Source organism: Panulirus ornatus, chromosome 55 (genome assembly GCF_036320965.1).
Source record: "Panulirus ornatus isolate Po-2019 chromosome 55, ASM3632096v1, whole genome shotgun sequence".
Classification (NCBI taxonomy): domain Eukaryota; kingdom Metazoa; phylum Arthropoda; class Malacostraca; order Decapoda; family Palinuridae; genus Panulirus; species Panulirus ornatus.
This window is the reverse complement of record NC_092278.1, coordinates 23,251,321-23,270,563: the sequence shown is the minus strand read 5'-3', so window position 1 is coordinate 23,270,563 and position 19,243 is coordinate 23,251,321. Positions and strand designations below refer to the sequence as shown.

Sequence of the window (19,243 nt, the reverse complement as noted above, 5' to 3'; positions counted from 1 at the left end):
ATTATTTTGTCTGAAATGCAGTACCATAAGTTCAAAATTTCTCCACATGAATATAATATTTATATTAGTTTGTATGAAATACCTCCACAGTAGACCATGTGAGATTTATGTTAGTTAACTTTGATATCCAACACTTTTAGCCATTCATCTCAGTTTCCATATCCTCCTCCTCTGCTTCCTTCAAAGGTATGCATAGACATTTTTATGAGTTTTCTTTCATTTTTGTAGTGCACAGTCATATTTAACCCTTACATTGTCCAGTTGATATTTGTGGCCTTCCAGAGTAGCACCATGCTACATAACCATAGATTGACATCAGTAGCACTGAAAGGGTTAGCTTCATTCACCATTGTAGAGTGAACCATACCTGTCACACAAACACGTCTTTACTCCATATAATGTTTCTCATATTGCTACCAACTTAAGTACTTTTCATCACTCAGATATCACAGCATCCATTTCTCCATTTTAACAGAGAACACTTAGTAGATACTTCAACATCTGAATGCTTTCAGACCTGTTCGTATCCTTCAATGTGTACACAAGCCCCTTTTTCTACACTTGTCATGTAGCTGAAGAAAAAATAGCTAAAATCTTCATATCCTACCTTATGTGCTCTCAAGTGGAAATGTCTCGTAGAACTCATGATAATGGTCTACCCTACTGCTGAAAATTGAATATTGGTGGTGAGTCATTAATACACAAACCAAATACATATCAAGTAATCTACCTTATGAGAGAGTGACAACAATTTGCTGCGAGTTTAAAAGCAACAGATATGATATACTTACCAGTTATTTCCCTGATCACCTATGAAGATACTTTTATGTGTAATCATACCGGTATTGCTAGCATAACTTAACAAGTCACTGTTCATTTTCAGTAGCCACTCTTTTTTGTCATGGCCACCCCCTTGATTGGAGTTCCTGGAGGGAATGGATGTCCAAGATATAGATAGACCTCCCAGCACAGTACCACAGAAATTTATGTTATAGGGTTGAGGGAGAAATGTCTGAATCATTTGAAACTGACCTTGATTCTTTGCTAATGAAAATTTTATGACTTGAAAACCATAAGGATGTAAAGTTTTATTGTATTGATGATAGTTGAATATCAGTTTTGATGACAGACTGTCTATTTCCAGTTTTCATCATTACCACCAAATTATGATAATGTTTACCTAAAACTGTCTCGACGTGGAGCACGTGTGCTGGCCCTTGGAAGGAAAGAACTTGGCAAATTGTCACATGCAGAAGTAAGGAATGAATCTAACTTTTTTGTGTTCCTGTTTTTGTGCAAAGCAAAGCTAGACTTAAGTAATTGATATTAGCTCAATGTAAACAGGAAGGTGGCAGATTTAAGAAAAATTGGAATGTAACCTGACCTTGCATCATAATTACATGCCTACTTAAGAGAGATATGAAGTGCTTAAATGATTGTAGGTAATGTAACTCTATTAATTGCATTAAAATTAAAGTGAGCATACTTAGTGATGAAAATATGAATGGAATCAGACGTAATAGATAGATAGGTAGATATTACTGATATACACTACCAAGTTATTTGTTTCATCTCATTACCTGAATTTTAGGTGAGGGAAACAACACGAGAAAAATTAGAATGTGATCTGACCTTTGCTGGATTCATCATCATATCTTGTCCTCTTAAGAGAGACTCCAAAGAGGTTATTAAGGAAGTGCTTCAGAGTTCACATGCTGTAAGTTTGTCAGTGAAATCATTATATGATTTAGTAATTTATTTCTTGTCATGTAGATATAAGTTGCCTCATCGTAATAAAGGAAGTGAAGGTTTGCCAATTGGCATGCTACAGATGAAAGCTTCTGAGATTCTGTACATAATTGAATATCATATTTAGAGATCATTACAAAGGCTTATCATGTTTTTTATATTTCTGCTTTGTAGACTATTTTAAGAAGCTGATGAAATTTTGAGTTTTGTTTTTCCAACAGTACTGACATACATGAAACATATGCACAGTGTATTTTTTATTTTGAATTGGTCAAAGCACTTGTATTACTTTTTAGATTAACATACTTTAAGGGACCCAGTGGTCTGTTGCTGTTTAAATTCCTTTTTAGAACATTTGTAATTTCTATCTTGATTAGGTTTGCCCTTGTGGTAGAAACTCAGTGTAGTCCTTGCCATAATTTGATTGTGGTTTGCCCACTATATAATGTAATGATTAATGCCTTGATGACCTGGCATAACTAGGGGTTGGATGGTGTTATCATTGGTTAATAACACAGAGCATTAAGGCCATTAAGAGATAAACATGTTGAAGAATCAATACTGAATCATTACGGTAATGCCCATAGGTTGTTCACAACTTTTAGAATGTCTAAATCCATTAGGTATTGTACCAAAAATTATTTCATATCTGTAATTGAATGCATTATCTCTCATCACAAGGCTGTTATGATCACTGGTGACAACTCTTTAACTGCCTGCCACGTTGCTAAAGAATTGCGATTTACGCAGAAAAAAGCTACACTTATTTTACAGGTGAGTTATACTTTATTATACTTTCTTCACATTATCATCCAGCTACAATAGAATGTTGAAAGACTTGATTTTTTTGGTAATTGCATCTTCATCACTCAATTTTTAACGTTTAAGTTGGATTGTAAAATATAGAATTTGAAAACATAAATTCATGTTTCAGAATTCATAGTTCAGGAGTGATGTGTATAAGAAAAATATAACCAAGGAAAGAAAGGTTTGATTGGTCATTAATTATTTTGAGATTGTGTTTTGTTGTTGTTAATGATAATGAGTAAATATAATGATGAAAATTAAGTGGATGAACAAATGGAATTGCATAGTACATTAGTGGGAAGTAAACTAGATTGTGGACATCTGGGGAAAGGTATGCAGTAACCAGAGTATTCAGGGGAGGAGTGATTATTGGTTGGACACCTCCTTTGGGTTGTGAATAGGATTTTAAAGTTTTTTCTTTGCTGTCAAAAATTTTTTTTTTTATGAATGTTTAGGACAGCTTTCCACAAACCTCAGGGACTGTTAACATTTATGAACAGTCAGTTCATGTGCAAAGCTCAAGTAACCTTGAGCATATCTTTTTCCATATACCAGGTTCATCCTATTGTGATTAGTTTGAGAAAAGCCCATATTGGGTTGAGACCAGGCCTCCCTGTGGTCCTTTTTAAGTTCAGAGCAAATGAAACCAAAACTCATTCAGTTTAGTCCACCAGATATACTAAAATCTGAACAATTTCATTGTTCTGACCCTGTTGAATGACTATGTCCCTTTGAAATTTGTTCTACATTGAACCTACTGTAAATTTGCTTAGACTTGGAACAATCATTGCTTTTGACCAGCTTACCACATCATTTTTCCTGACTTTATTCTTTAGAATGCAGATTCTGCTTTACTTGGCCCTCAGTAGGGCTTTTGTTTTGTCTAAGGCTAAGACTAATATGTAGTCTAATATGGCTAGCCAGTTGCAGCTTATCTAGTCAGTAAGTGTTGCTGTAAGTTAGCAAGGTGCCACAAGATTAACATATTACCTCATCCTTATGTACAGTTTTTGACTGTCATAGAAAGCATTTTCTTTGGATCTTGCCACAGAAAAATAGTCCTAGAAGCTTCAGGGTGAACTGTCTTGGGCTTTTGGGCTTTTCCTTGTAATGGAGTTATTTAGACAGGGAAAGGTAAAGATTTTTTCTTTATCAAACCAGGCAATAGGTAGTGCCGAAAATATTTCCAGGATTTTGTTTCACTGATGTGAATAGTGATTCTAACACAGTTTGATGATATACAAGTTTTTTCTTTTGCACAGAACTATAATGAAAATAGCTGGGGATGGGAGAGTATTGATGAGACAGTCAAGATGGATGTCATTCCTTCTAAGAACATTAAGGAATTACAGAATGGCTTCTTCAGAACCTATGACTTTTGTATTACTGGAGAGGTAAGTATTTTTTTTTTTTTTTAGGTATTTTTCTTGCTTGGATTTTATTATATGTGCCTATTACTCTTAACACAGTATGCCATCTGCCACTTTTCAGCAGGATTATGCATGCAGTGTCTCCACCATACATTTGTATCTTTTCATGATATCAAATGCTACAAAAAGTTAAACCTTTTTCATGTTCGTATTCCTTCACTTTGTTGTTCGCTGATGATACAGCGCTGGTGGCTGATTCATGTGAGAAACTGCAGAAGCTGGTGACTGAGTTTGGTAAAGTGTATGGAAGAAGAAAGTTAAGAGTAAATGTGAATAAGAGCAAGGTTATTAGGTACAGTAGGGTTGAGGGTCAAGTCAATTGGGAGGTGAGTTTGAATGGAGAAAAACTGGAGGAAGTGAAGTGTTTTAGATATCTGGGAGTGGATCTGGCAGCGGATGGAACCATGGAAGCGGAAGTGGATCATAGGGTGGGGGAGGGGGCGAAAATTCTGGGGGCCTTGAAGAATGTGTGGAAGTCGAGAACATTATCTCGGAAAGCAAAAATGGGTATGTTTGAAGGAATAGTGGTTCCAACAATGTTGTATGGTTGCGAGGCGTGGGCTATGGATAGAGTTGTGCGCAGGAGGATGGATGTCCTGGAAATGAGATGTTTGAGGACAATGTGTGGTGTGAGGTGGTTTGATCGAGTGAGTAACGTAAGGGTAAGAGAGATGTGTGGAAATAAAAAGAGCGTGGTTGAGAGAGCAGAAGAGGGTGTTTTGAAGTGGTTTGGGCACATGGAGAGAATGAGTGAGGAAAGATTGACCAAGAGGATATATGTGTCGGAGGTGGAGGGAACGAGGAGAAGAGGGAGACCAAATTGGAGGTGGAAAGATGGAGTGAAAAAGATTTTGTGTGACCGGGGCCTGAACATGCAGAAGGGTGAAAGGAGGGCAAGGAATAGAGTGAATTGGAGCGATGTGGTATACCGGGGTTGACGTGCTGTCAGTGGATTGAATCAAGGCATGTGAAGCGTCTGGGGTAAACCATGGAAAGCTGTGTAGGTATGTATATTTGCGTGTGTGGACGTATGTATATACATGTGTATGGGGGGGGTTGGGCCATTTCTTTCGTCTGTTTCCTTGCGCTACCTCGCAAACGCGGGAGACAGCGACAAAGTATAAGAAAAAAAAAAAAAATTCCTTCACTTTGTATTTGCCCTTCCTATCCTTTCAGTACCCTTTTAAACATGTCCCTTCCTGGGACCTTTCTGGGACCTCCTGAAGCTTTCAGGAAATCATTCTCATCTACAGTTTAAGTGTGACATTGCTGTGTATTTGTCTGTAGGATGAGTGCAGGGCTATGGGTAGTAAGTGTTTGATGTTTTCAGTGTAGATGCTGCATCTTTGGCATGAAGTGCTTACCAAGAGTGAGAAGTAGATTTAAGGATTGAGTGAAGGCTTTTGGGTATCACGGGCTGATCATTCAGGAGGATTTATGGGGTATATGGAGGGCATAATGTTATCAGTGGGCATATTGTAAGCCATTGAAGTCTGTTGGACTTGGCTGTGAATGTTAGGCTCAATTATAACTACATACAAGTCAGTTAGAGAGTTGACTTGTTTGTTCTTGATAGAGTTGGGATTCTTTCTACACGAGTAAGATCTCTCCTTGGCACACATAACGCTTGACAACACTTAACCTACATGACTCATTCTTCTTAACTCTTGATTTTCCTGTGGTGAATGCTGATCGCTGACCTTGCCTTTTGACAAAGTGATAGGAGTATTAGATAAAAGTAGTAGGTAGGAACAGTAGACAGGAACATTAGGTAGAAATATTTGAGTTGCCCCTCTGCCACTGGCCTGTTAAGGGTGAGGCATAAAGGCTAGAAGCAGCACTGAAGTTTACATTATGAAGGCTCTTTTGCCATGACTACCCCCTTAAGGTAGTTCCCAAATGGAATGGGCTTCAGAGGTATAGATCAGTAGATAGATCTTGACACTTATGTATTGGTATATACTGTAGTTAAAGAGATAGATAGGTAATGAAAAGGATTTTTTCATTTTGTACTTCAGAATAAGAATAAAGTTTGTCACTAATTTATTGAAATATCTTTTCTGATTTTTTTTCTTTTGTTAACCCTTAGGGTCTTGCATGGTTAAAAGAACAACACCCAAAAATGTTTTGGAGCATCCTTCCCCATGTACGAGTATTTGCTCGAGTGGCCCCAAAACAGAAGGAGTTTGTGATCACAGCATACAAAAGCTTAGGCTTTACTGCTCTCATGTGTGGAGATGGTACCAATGATGTGGGAGCACTTAAACATGCACATTGTGGTAAGTTCATTAAGTAATTCATTTGTTAGTCTGTAGATTGGCATATGGGATCCAGAAATTTAATGATCCTTCAGTTTAAGTGTTGGGTCCATAGAAGTTTGTATGATAGTACTCTTGTCTTATCTCTCTTGTTTGGATATGATGTCTTTGTTTTTCAATGTCAAATAAAAGAATGAGAGTAATGGATATTAATATAATTTATGTATTTAGGATTAGAATATATGAAGATGTAGATAAGAGAAAGATATATGGAATGAAGAAATTGTTTGGGAAATGTATGGAAGAAAGTGTTATAAATGCAATGGTGCAGTATGTCACATGGCAAATGATAGGTCGGCCAAGAAGATAAATGGAAGAATGGTTGAATATGTAAGATGAGGTATACCATGGAAGAAATGGAAAAACACAGTTTGTGACGTATTTAGAGCTTTAGGTATTTCAGTAAAGGATGCTTGATGAGTAATTTGTAGTTGCTTGCAGCAATTTGCTGTGTGATGTTGTAAACAAAGATGTTAGTCTTGCATGGCACACGTATTAAGAATACAAAGGAAAATCATATACATCAGTGAAGAGGGCTAGAAGCTCATGTTTCACTTGAATGCTCTAGTTACGAGTTAAGGATGTGAACTGAATAGATGTATTTTCATCTACCCACACACATATGCACATGCTTAGGGTTTGCCTGATTAGAACTAAGCAGATTTCCAAGCCAGTGGCATATGGTGGTAATGTGGCCTGCTTTATTTCTGATTGATTCCCCAATTTAGACCAATTATCCTTTAGCAACTAGGGACACATCCTCATAGGTAGGCCTAGCAAAACTCAGTTCTGCAATTCAAGCATAGGCAAGCATTTGCACCACTTAGGTACTACTCTGTCTTTCATACTTACTTTTAGATGAATCTCTTTGTTCAAGATAATTTGTCATCTTAGTAAGATTGGTTATTTTATCACATTCAAAGCTTCCATTAGTAATTGACTAGCACACTGGAAACATCTTTGAAACAGATCAAACAATTCCTCTCATATTTTTAGTCAATCTGCCATGGACAGTATTTGTTTGATCTAAATACTGATTCCTTTTTTTTTACTGGGACATTCTTGTGAGTTAGTTTTACAGTATAGCTATGCATTTGCATTGAGATACAATATTCTTTTCTTTAATTCAGCTTAATTAAAATGGTTATATCCAACTATCTCTTTGGATGTCCTTAGCAGAATGACTAATAACTCTTAAAGAAATAAATTCATTCATTCTAAGATTTTACAGGACATATATGATCACACTTTTCTTTAGGTGTGGCCATTCTGTCCAATGCACCAGACCGGCCACCACTGAAAAAGAAACGTGGGGAAGACCCAAGCAACAATATATCACCAGCAGTATCTGAAAAACTGGAAAGTGCAAAAAAATTGGCTAGAAGAGTGGAGAAACAAAAAGCACAAGTCCCTCCTGCAGGCTCCAGTCAGGCTAGATTAACTCCACACCAAGTATGTTTGCAGGCCATGGTATATTTAGCTTGTTCTATTACCTTGCCATATCAAACAAAGCAACCTTGCTCTTTTTTATTTATCTCCCCTTTGTGGTTTGTCCCACAAGCATGAATACACTTCTGGAAATATACCTGCAAGGACCCTCACAATCCTGATTTTTGGTTTGAAGACTGCAGCTTACACTCATTATTTGTAATGGACTCAGTAGTAGGTAGTAGTTGGTAGGCAGCCAGTGACAAGGGAGGTATATTGCCAGTACTACCCATCTGGGTATTGGTAGGGGTAGTCACAGTTGCATAGTGAGCCAGCGCTTCATAGGTAGCTTCTTTCCTTTATGCCTCTCCCATATGTGGACTACTGGCTTTCTGTCTATAAACATACAATCTCTCCATGTTACACATAACACTTGACAACTTTTAACTCACACAGTTTGTTCAGCTTGTTCTTCATAATAAGGTTTTCCTGCAGTGAGCACTATGTGCTAGTCCTGCCTTTTGGCAAAATGGTAGGAGCAGTAGTAGGTAGGAACATTTAGGCAGGAGCATTAGGTACACACATTATGTAGTAGTAGTCAGTATGAACATCAGGTAGGAGCCTCTGCAAACACTATGCTAGAGATGCCCTTTGTCAATGGCCTGTTAAGGGTGAGGCATTAGAGGCTAAGAAGCAGCACTGGAGTCCACTAGTTATGGAGACTATTGCCGTGGCCAACCCCTTGAGGGAGTTTCATTTGGAACAGGCATCAGAGTTATAGATAGATAGACTCACTAGTAGTATTCACAGCAACTGTTTGTCTTCCTAGGTCTGCGTTTGGGCAGTCATCAACCACCACCAGGCTGGTATCATCAACTTGACTTTTACCAGCCATTTGAAGCTCCCACATTTCCTGGGTTCATGGTTCATTGGACATACCACTTGGCTGCTCCTGCTGTTCAGCCCCCCCCCCCCCCCCCCCTTTTTTTTTTTTTTCTGAGCATTTCTTTCTTTTAACTTTTATTTTCTCCATATCCATATATGTATTTGAATGTCATATTGTAAGATTCCTGAGAATCTCTGAAGTTAAAAAAAAAATAGTTCCAAGACTGATCCCCATGGCAAACCAGTTGTTTTGTCTAACCATTCTGAGGCTTGACCATTAATCACTGCTGTTTTTTTATGACCAGTAGGCCAGTTTCATAACCACTGAAGTACAACTCTCTACTATGTGACTTATTTTTTTTGCTCGTAATTTGTAATGCAGGACTTGACTGAATACTTTTTGAAAATTTGAATGGATGACATCAACTGCTTTATTTTCATCTGGAAGATAAGAGTTGTCAAATGCATCATTTACATCCCTTTCAGGTGCTGACTTAGCACTAGACCAATCCAACATAAAAGCAATAATATAATTACCTGTATATTAACTTTTGAATGCTAATTTGTCATTTGTCATTTCATGAAGGAAATTATTTTTGGTTTTTGTGCATTTTGTGATGGAATTCTTGGAATATCACATTTCTTTAGATGAAGTCACAGAGTGTTTCCTTTAGGTACACTTGTCTTATTCTGTAAGAATATATTTGACATGTGTCTTTTGATTGAATTCAGACATTTAAGCCTCTTGTTAAGGAATGCAGCTTTTTTTATTTAATTGATTTGGTAAAAGAAGGTATATACACAGTTAAAGACATGATTGAATAAGGACAGTTGATTTAGAAGATTTATTCAGTATTTGAGTAGTGGTTTGGTGTTCATATGCAATCAGATGTTAGACAGAGGGGCAGAGTAAAATCTTGTCAAAAAAAAAAAAAAGATGTGATTGTAAATTTATGTGTTGAGTGTGACCTGTTCATTAACTCTTACAGGAACAAGTTATAAAGACTCAGGCTCAATTGCAGAAACTTCTTCAGGAAATAGAGGAAGAAAGTAATCCTATGGTAAAGCTGGGAGATGCCTCAATAGCTGCTCCCTTTACGTCTAAACTTTCTTCAATACAGTGTGGTTAGTACATGGGCGTGGATGCTGTCTTAAAATGAGGGGCTTTTTTTATGATCTTATTGAAGTTTCTTTATTGTGATTTGAATATTGCAGAAAGATTTTACATTCAAGATATTGTTTCCAAAATGTTTTTGATATATTACATTGCCTACAGTATGTCAAAACTAATTGTCATTGGTTTTGGATAATCAGGAAGAAAAACTGAAATGGGAAATAGAACCATTTGTAAATCAATAGTATGTTATTCAAAACTAGTTTTTAAGACATGATAACGTCTTATGAATGAAACTGTAATGCCGTAGGTAGTATTTTGCGTAGATATTATATTTCAAGTGTAGTATAAGATTTAAAGGTCCTATATCAAAAGAAATCTTAGGTTTAAAGTTGAAAGCTTTCTTAGGTTTAAAGTTGAAAGCTTTCTGCTCAAGAGTCTTTGGGCAAAATATGGATTTTGATGCTTGGAATGAATAGGCTGTCTGTGTCCACAGCTCTAAAGCCATTAAGGGTTTACAGGATTTACCAGATTCTTTTGTCATTGTTTCTCCCTTTTTTTTTTTTTTACAACCTAATGTCATGGTCTTAGAGAGAAGTTTACATAAAGTTAATGCTGCCTTTTAAGAGTACCAGTACTGGAGGGTAAGAAATGGGGGAAGAATGCAAGGAATGGTTTATGCAAGGGATAAGCAGAGGCTTGTACTGTGACCACTCCATTGATGGGAGTTCCTGGATGTAATAGACATCGGAGATACAGATAGAAAAGCCACATCAGGCTGCTGATATTTAGATATCATGTAAATTCAGAAAAAATATAATTGTTTTGAAGTTTTAAAGCTGGGTGGAAATTTTAATGTGGAAATTTTTCCACAGTAGGTTACCCCATTAATACTTATTGATTAATTCTTCCCCAAATGTGTCTGTGTTATCCATACAGTATGCCACATTATCAAGCAGGGACGATGTACCTTAGTTACTACACTGCAGATGTTCAAGATCCTGGCCCTAAATGCACTTATTTTGGCTTACTCTCAATCTGTCCTCTACCTTGATGGTATCAAGTTCTCAGATTATCAAGCTACACTTCAGGGACTGCTACTTGCAGCATGCTTCTTATTTATTTCCAGGTCAAAGGTAACATAAAGACTAATGTTTTGTGGTTCTTCTTGAAAATCTGTAACTTATTTTTCTTCACATTGCACTGCTTCAAAACATTTCAGAAGTAAGCCATTATTATTCACTGTGTGTTAAGGTGTAGCCATAATAACTTGAAGCCATTTAATAAAGAATCAAACTCTGGAAATTTACTGAAAGAGATCACATTTTGAGCCACATGGTATTGTTACTAAGTCATGACTAGGTCCTAGGTTAGTTTGAAAGTAATCAGTTTTAATGGATTTTGTTATTAACTAGCGCTTGCACTTCAAGGACAGTGCCCCCTTTAAATATGAATTTACCAAAGATGTCTTTTAGATGCATCACTTTTATCTTCTGGTTAGTGGATATTAATTACAGCTGAATCTTTCATTTGTGATGCATTATTTAGTATTACCTTGCTCTATTCTAAAGACTACTGAAAATATCATCTTCCAGCCATTGAAGATTCTCAGTAAAGAACGGCCACTACCAAATATTTTCAACGTGTATACAATCATGACGGTGCTACTTCAGTTTGCCGTTCACTTTACCTGCCTTGTATTCCTTGTTAAGCAAGCTAATGAATGGTCACCTCCAAAGTGAGTTACTGTTTAAGCTAAACATTCATTTTGTTCATATGTTTATCTTTAGAACTGAAGAACTTGAAAGAATATGTGATTGAAGAGGGTAAGAACATTACTAATGGTATTGTATTTGAAGAGATTAAGATGTTTGTAGGGGTTAAATTTTCTGTCTGTTTATTGAAGTTTTTATCAATGCAAATTAAGTATGGTCATTTTGATTGGTGTTTAAACTTTTTTCAGGGAGAAGTATGTTGACCTAGAAAAAGAATTTGAACCAAGTTTGCTGAATAGTACAGTGTATGTAATCTCTATGACACTACAAATATCCACATTTGCAATAAATTATCGGGTAAGTGCATTTTCTTAGTCACAATTCAATATGTTTTGCAATATTAATGAAAAAGTATAGCTGATCAAGTGTTCAGTATCAAACTAAAGTTAATGGTGTTGTAAGCAGAAATTATGAAATGTTCTGTGGGGCTTGACTGTGGATGGGGGACTAATTTTGGTTTATACATGACAGCTAGGGGTGAATGTTAGCAAATGAGGCTGTTATTCATCTGTTCCTGGCATTACTTCATTATTGTGAAAAATGGTGTTCAAATATGAAAAATGTATGTGAGAAATACTTAGAAAAGCAAATGGATTTGTATGTAGCATTTATAGATCTGGAGAAGGCATATGATAGAGTTGATAGAGATGCTCTGTGGAAGGTATTAAGAATATATATGGTGTGGGAGGAAAGTTGTTAGAAGCAGTGAAAAGTTTTTATCGAGGATGTAAGGCATGTGTACGTGTAGGAAGAGAGGAAAGTGATTGGTTCTCAGTGAATGTAGGTTTGTGGCAGGGGTGTGTGATGTCTCCATGGTTGTTTAATTTGTTTATGGATGGGGTTGTTAGGGAGGTAAATGCAAGAGTTTTAGAAAGAGGGGCAAGTATGAAGTCTGTTGGGGATGAGAGAGCTTGGGAAGTGAGTCAGTTGTTGTTCGCTGATGATACAGCGCTGGTGGCTGATTCATGTGAGAAACTGCAGAAGCTGGTGACTGAGTTTGGTAAAGTGTGTGGAAGAAGAAAGTTAAGAGTAAATGTGAATAAGAGCAAGGTTATTAGGTACAGTAGGGTTGAGGGTCAAGTCAATTGGGAGGTGAGTTTGAATGGAGAAAAACTGGAGGAAGTGAAGTGTTTTAGATATCTGGGAGTGGATCTGGCAGCGGATGGAACCATGGAAGCGGAAGTGGATCATAGGGTGGGGGAGGGGGCGAAAATTCTGGGGGCCTTGAAGAATGTGTGGAAGTCGAGAACATTATCTCGGAAAGCAAAAATGGGTATGTTTGAAGGAATAGTGGTTCCAACAATGTTGTATGGTTGCGAGGCGTGGGCTATGGATAGAGTTGTGCGCAGGAGGATGGATGTGCTGGAAATGAGATGTTTGAGGACAATGTGTGGTGTGAGGTGGTTTGATTGAGTGAGTAACGTAAGGGTAAGAGAGATGTGTGGAAATAAAAAGAGCGTGGTTGAGAGAGCAGAAGAGGGTGTTTTGAAGTGGTTTGGGCACATGGAGAGAATGAGTGAGGAAAGATTGATCAAGAGGATATATGTGTCGGAGGTGGAGGGAACGAGGAGAAGAGGGAGACCAAATTGGAGGTGGAAAGATGGAGTGAAAAAGATTTTGTGTGATCGGGGCCTGAACATGCAGGAGGGTGAAAGGAGGGCAAGGAATAGAGTGAATTGGAGCGATGTGGTATACCGGGGTTGACGTGCTGTTAGTGGATTGAATCAAGGCATGTGAAGCGTCTGGGGTAAACCATGGAAAGCTGTGTAGGTATGTATATTTGCGTGTGTGGACGTATGTATATACATGTGTATGGGGGGGGGGGGGGTTGGGCCATTTCTTTCGTCTGTTTCCTTGTGCTACCTCGCAAACGCGGGAGACAGCGACAAAGTTTTTTTTTTTTTTTTTTTTTTTTTTTTTTTTTTTTCAAAAAAAAATAAATAAAACAGTAAACTGTCACTTTTCTGGGAGACAAGGCACTTATGTGAATAGGAAGGGAGGGTAAGTGATTCTTAGTGAAGATGGGTGTGCATCAAGGATGTGTAATGTTTTTATGGCTGTTAAATCTCTTTGGTATGCTGGGGGTCTTTAGGCAAATGATATGCTGTTTGCTGCAGATACAGTTCTGGTGGCAGACTTCAGAAGCTGGTGACAGAATTTAATATGTGTGAAAGGAGGAACTTGAAAGCAAATGTGAACAAAATGAAGATAACGACGAGCAGTAGTCAGATGAGACAGAATGGTGTGAGTGTAAGATTGAGCTGGAGGAAGTGGAGTGCTTTGAATACCTCTGATTAGAAATAGCAGTTGTTGGAACCTTTGGACTGAAGAGTCATGGAATGTTAGAGGAGGACTAGGTTCTGGGTGCATTATGGAGCATGTGGAAGGGTAAATCAGTGTCTTTTGGGGCAAAATTGGTATCAGGAGGTATAGTAGTCTTGACATTTCTGTATAGATGTGTCTTAGACCTTGAGCGCTAAAGAAAAAAGTGAACATTTTGGAGTTGAATGAGTGGAAATATGTGGGATGAGGCGAGTTGATGCAGTAAGAAATGGCAATTTAAAGAGAGAAGTACAGTCTGATTGAGAGGGCCACCTAGATGCACTGAAATGGTATGGACAAATGGAGAGGATGCATTAAGAAAGACAGATCATTGGGATCTTTATGTCAGAAGTGATGGGAGCATAGCATAGGGGGAGACCAAGAGGGAATGAATGGAATGAAGGAAGCTTTAGGGCACTGGGACCTGAACATTCATGAGGTTTTGAGGCAGAATGAATTGGACCATTAAGTTTTGTCAAGGCATTGTGCTGTCATTCAGTTGAACCAGGGCTTATGAAGTGATCAAAGGAAACCTCAAAATAGTCTCCAAAGCTCAGCTTTGGACAGTAGGATATGACTTCTGTGTATTATTTATGATAGATAGGGAGGGTGTGTGTGCAAAGGAGGCCATTGTTCATTTTCCTGGTGCAACCTTGGTAAGGCAGGAGTGGCGTTTGGGTATAAAGGAAGTGATGTACTAGTTTTGTAGGCTAACTTTATCATATACAGTCTGCTGAGAATGATACTTGGCCTTGAAGTTGCAAAATGAATATTTAAAAAGTGTTAGATTACCTGCGCATATAATGACTTTCCTTTTCCCGAAATGAATATTCTGTATCTTTCCAAGAGACTTTTTTCCCACAATCATGATGTGTCTTTGAATGATATCTCATATTATGTTAAGGTGCATTCATGATATGCAAGAGTTTTTTAACAAAGATGTCAAATGAGCTGATGACTAACCCCTACACACACATTGTTTGGCCATAGATTACATGCATGTGCATCCTCTGCTCCTTGTGCAGTTGCTAAAGCAGGTGTTTAGTCATAAAGATTCATTTATGATTATAGACAGGGTAGAGGACACACTTGTTGCTCATTTTTATGGAAAGGTGCCATCTTTTGCTTGCTAGGGAGAGATAGGATGATGGAGGATGTTAGTAGTCTGTGATACCTTTTGCAGATTTTGCTTACATTTTATGGCTGAAGGTATATACCAATATTTGATAGCTAGAAATTGTGTGAATAGCGATTGGTTAAAATTTATCATTAGTACCTTTTCAAGTGTTGCATTATAAGGCTTTTTATGTATGATTATGTTTTATAACTCATGAAGAAATTAGGATAACAGTGATACTCATGACAATTTCTGCATAGCCTTTTCACGTGCATTAGACAAGAGAGAGTGTTTCAGTATAGATGTGTCATAAGATTTGGTAAATTATGGAAGGTGAATTATATTAATAGTTCTTTGATTCTATCTGTCTATTTACATCTCTGATGCCTGTTCCAATTGGAACTCTCTCATAGGGTTGGCCACTGCAACAAAGTCTCCACAACTAAAAAACTCGGCAGTGTTGCTTCTTATTCTTTAGTGCCTCACCCTTAACAGGCCACTGACTGAGGACAGGTCTAGTGTAGTGTTTGTAGAGGCTCATATCTAATTTTCGTGATGACTATTACTGTCTTTGATTACAGATAAAGAGTTATTGTTGTAACTGTTTCATTGTCATCCAAGTTATTCTTAGTAATTTGATATATGATTTTTCCAGGGTCACCCCTTCATGGAGAGTCTTTTAGAGAATAAGGCTCTTCTCTATAGCCTCCTTGGCTCGGGGGGTGTCATTTTGGCTCTTGCTGTGGGCATAGTACCAGAGTTTGCTCAACAGTTTGAAATTGTTGATTTTCCACCTGAGGTATGATAATCTGTATTTTCACAAGCCAAAAGTAGTATATCTATTTTGGTATTCATTACTTATAATTTTTCTCAGATCTTTTGCTTGCATGCACTTAGCCATAGCCTGGATTTAGAACAGTAACATTTCTTTTTTAAGCTTTGTGATCATATGTTGCAGTTATGAATGTAAGCACATAATTCAGGTCTCGTAATTAAAACTTCCAATTTCCTTAATTTTATTTTTCCTTCTTTACACTCTGATAGGATTTTTTTTGTGATACTTTTTCTAGTTTATTGAATTTAAAAAAAGATCAAGAGGTATACCAAAGATGGTATTTAAGAGTTTTATCACACTAGTCTAGGGTATCTTTGGTAGATAGAATGAGTTAAACTCCTCAGTGGTTTCCAGTAAGTTTCATAACCTTCCCCCTACTTAAATATGACTTTTCAATCTCCCCTTTAGGGTAAATAGACCCACCGGTTAATAGATGTATTGGTGATGGGAAGAAATTTTGGTGCATGTTTAAATTAGTAAACGAAGTTTAACCTTTTTCTCCATTTTTTTTTTTTTTTAATGCGGGTGTATCATATTTTATTAGAATTAATTATTTTGCTTGAGATCAATTTCGTGAATAGAAGAATGTGATGGGGTTGCAAGATAAAGTTGTATTGTATCAATTTTAACAATACATGTGTATAAGCATATCAGTTTTAACAGTACGTGTATTGAAGGTAAGAATGTTTAACCTCTTTTCCTTTTTCAGTAGTCCCATTTTTTCTTTTCTTTGAGACTTTGGTTACAGTAAATTCAGGAGTTCATTTTCTGTGCATCAGTAAAGTAGCATCAGGAACCAATAACACGGCAAACATTTTTTTCAGCACTTATTTATACGTGAACAAAACAAATTTATTGATAGTAATATTTTACTATTTCTTTTTTCTTCTAATTAAACTAAATCAGATGCTCTTCTTGAATGACATAGCCTTGGATCTCCCACCATGGCTATGTCATTCACAAAGGCAAGGAAATTTTTTCCTTTGTGAATGAAATACCCATGGTGGCAAATCCAGGGAAAATTCCAAATGCTGATGATGATGTTTGGGAGGTTGTGCAAGAGAAAACATTGAAAGTTAAAGTAATCAAAAGTAAGGGAATGAGTTGAAATGGTGGGTTGAGACAGGATGGCTTGAGAGTGAGGCTCATTGGGAAGGACCTGGATTGATGATGTGGAATACACGAGGCTTCTGGGATTTAACATGACAGCAAATGGACCCGTGCAGGCTGAAGTTCGTCACTGATTTGATAGAGGGGTTAAGATCTCTGGTGCATTAAGGAGTATGCATAAAAGGAAAACTCATTGGCAAAGATGAGTATATGTGAAGAGTAGTAGTCCTAACATTGTTTTACAATGAGAGTCTTGGGGCTAGAATGTAAAGTAAAAGAAAGTGGATCTCCTGGAAATTAAATGCCAAATGACATTATGTGGTGTTCTCAGATTGATTATGTAAAAAATGACATTTTCCCCTGAATGCTTTGGTTGTAAGTTTAATCTGGATGAGAGGGCCAATCAAAGGTATGTAAAATTGTTGAGGCATGTGTAGAGGATGAGTGAATAGAAACCAATAAAATAATATGATGTTGAAAGCATAGTGAACAAGAGAGAGGGGAGCTCAAGGAGGAGATAAAGGGATGGAGTAATGGAGTTTTTAGGGCATTGGGATAAAACAACCAGGAGTTTGAGAGGTTTACCTTTGATAGAACAAACTGAATTGATGTTTTGTACAGGGTTTGACATTTCTTTATGGTCAGAACTAGGACATATGATGCAATGTACATCATTGAGTGATCGATGGGGCTTAGTTGTGGATGAAAGACTAGTTTCAGCACATTACACAGGACGATGATATGTGCTACTGAACCCATTTGTTTCATTGTTCCTGACAATACTTTGTTAAGATGGGAAGGACAATTTGGTATGGAAAAGTATGTGTCCATATAGCTTACCTTCTTAGGATAGTTAAGAAAATTAAAACATTTTTCAGGAATCTGGAGCTTTATTTGAATGTATAGATATCCCTCATTGGTTCCTTAACTACCTGAATTTCTCACATAATAGCACTGTTAGTATTAAGTTATAGTCCTTTGTTTGCTAATAAATTTATTTTTGCAACAGTATCGCATCATCCTGGTGAAGGTCCTCGTGGCGGACTTTGCTCTGTCTCTCATTGTCGATCGAATTTGCCTCTTCTTATTTGGAGAAGGAAGACTACCCTCAGACCTTAAGAGAAGGACTTCATAAACTAGGGTGGTGATGGTAGAGACTGTGAAAAGTGTACAATGATGTTACATAATGCCTCATGACTGACTATTTGGATGATAAAGTGCATGCACTGTGAATGGATCTGCATTTTAAGGTGAAATTTTCTAATCTTCTAGAAAGTTAAGAAATTATGTATTTAAGTGACCGAGATAGCTGTGAAATGTAATTTTTTAAAGGACATTTATATATTAAAGTTATTTATTTAAACTATTTATATATCACTTTCTACGTCCAGCACCATACATCCATGAGCTCCCATCCTCTAATGTAAGCTGACATATTGTGGTTTATAGAACTTAATGCTTTAGGTACATTGTAAAAAATGAACAGTGTTCAAGTCTTTGTTGAGTTTAGTCAGATAATATCTTTGTACCACAATAGGTAATTGATTGCAGAATATATGTTTCATTGGTCGGTACATTAGTTTGATTTGCTGGTAAAAAGCAGATGATATAATTGGAACTTGCTCAATTTTGTCATACTTTTTATAGTGAAGTTTGCAAACCAAAGTCTCCAAGCTATGTGATATTTAATGCAAATGCTAGTTTGTTTCTCAAAGGCTGAGGAGTACTGTAGTTGACAAATAGGAGGATGTATTAAATTATGTACAGTGATTATTGCATGAAGATTGGTTATATTAGTCAGAGATTTTGTAATAAATGCTTATTTCAGTGTTTAGTAAAAGTTGTACAGTTAAAATCCTTATGTATATGAAATATGTTGGTGTTCATTCTTTGTTAGTGAGCACCTGATAGAGAAACAAAAGATTTTACTCAGTTATTTTCTTACCACTATATTATATAATAAGGAAAAAGAAAGTTGGATATGTATTGCAAGCTTCAGTTTGTTTCCTTGTTTCAACCTCATGATTCATCAACTCTTAGATGAAAACTAAGAGAATTTCATATTCATAGCATATTTATGAATAAAGTATTGAAGGCAGAGGTCATCTTTTTAATTTTTAACATGTAAAATTAGTTAATCTACCTTTGATCTCTGCTATTTTCTCCTCAAATTCTTTGTATTGATATTGCCCTTAATGACACTTGATAGCAGGGCAGTACATGCAACATGTTACCTTGCATGGTATTTGTGGTACATTTGCATAACAATTCATTGCACAGGTATGGCTGGTTTACCTAACATTTTGGGATTTAGAGAAGAATGGAACAAATAGAATCTTATCCAGACACTGAT

At 36.9% G+C, this 19,243-nt stretch overlaps 1 protein-coding gene across 1 annotated transcript in view; it reads left to right on the top strand.

Moving 5' to 3' along the window:
• Nucleotides 1-18,990, top strand: part of LOC139765561 (endoplasmic reticulum transmembrane helix translocase) — a 42,104-nt gene extending 23,114 nt beyond the window's left edge. Inside the window, exons 13-24 of the mRNA XM_071693114.1 lie at nt 1,145-1,255; nt 1,592-1,717; nt 2,431-2,523; nt 3,819-3,950; nt 6,076-6,265; nt 7,563-7,756; nt 9,607-9,742; nt 10,671-10,867; nt 11,327-11,469; nt 11,695-11,803; nt 15,601-15,744; nt 17,900-18,990. Coding sequence (XP_071549215.1) covers nt 1,145-1,255; nt 1,592-1,717; nt 2,431-2,523; nt 3,819-3,950; nt 6,076-6,265; nt 7,563-7,756; nt 9,607-9,742; nt 10,671-10,867; nt 11,327-11,469; nt 11,695-11,803; nt 15,601-15,744; nt 17,900-18,025 — 1,701 coding nt within the window. The 3' untranslated portion in view covers nt 18,026-18,990. The remainder of the gene's footprint in view (nt 1-1,144; nt 1,256-1,591; nt 1,718-2,430; nt 2,524-3,818; nt 3,951-6,075; nt 6,266-7,562; nt 7,757-9,606; nt 9,743-10,670; nt 10,868-11,326; nt 11,470-11,694; nt 11,804-15,600; nt 15,745-17,899) is intronic.
• The last annotated feature ends 253 nt before the right edge of the window (nt 18,991-19,243 follow it).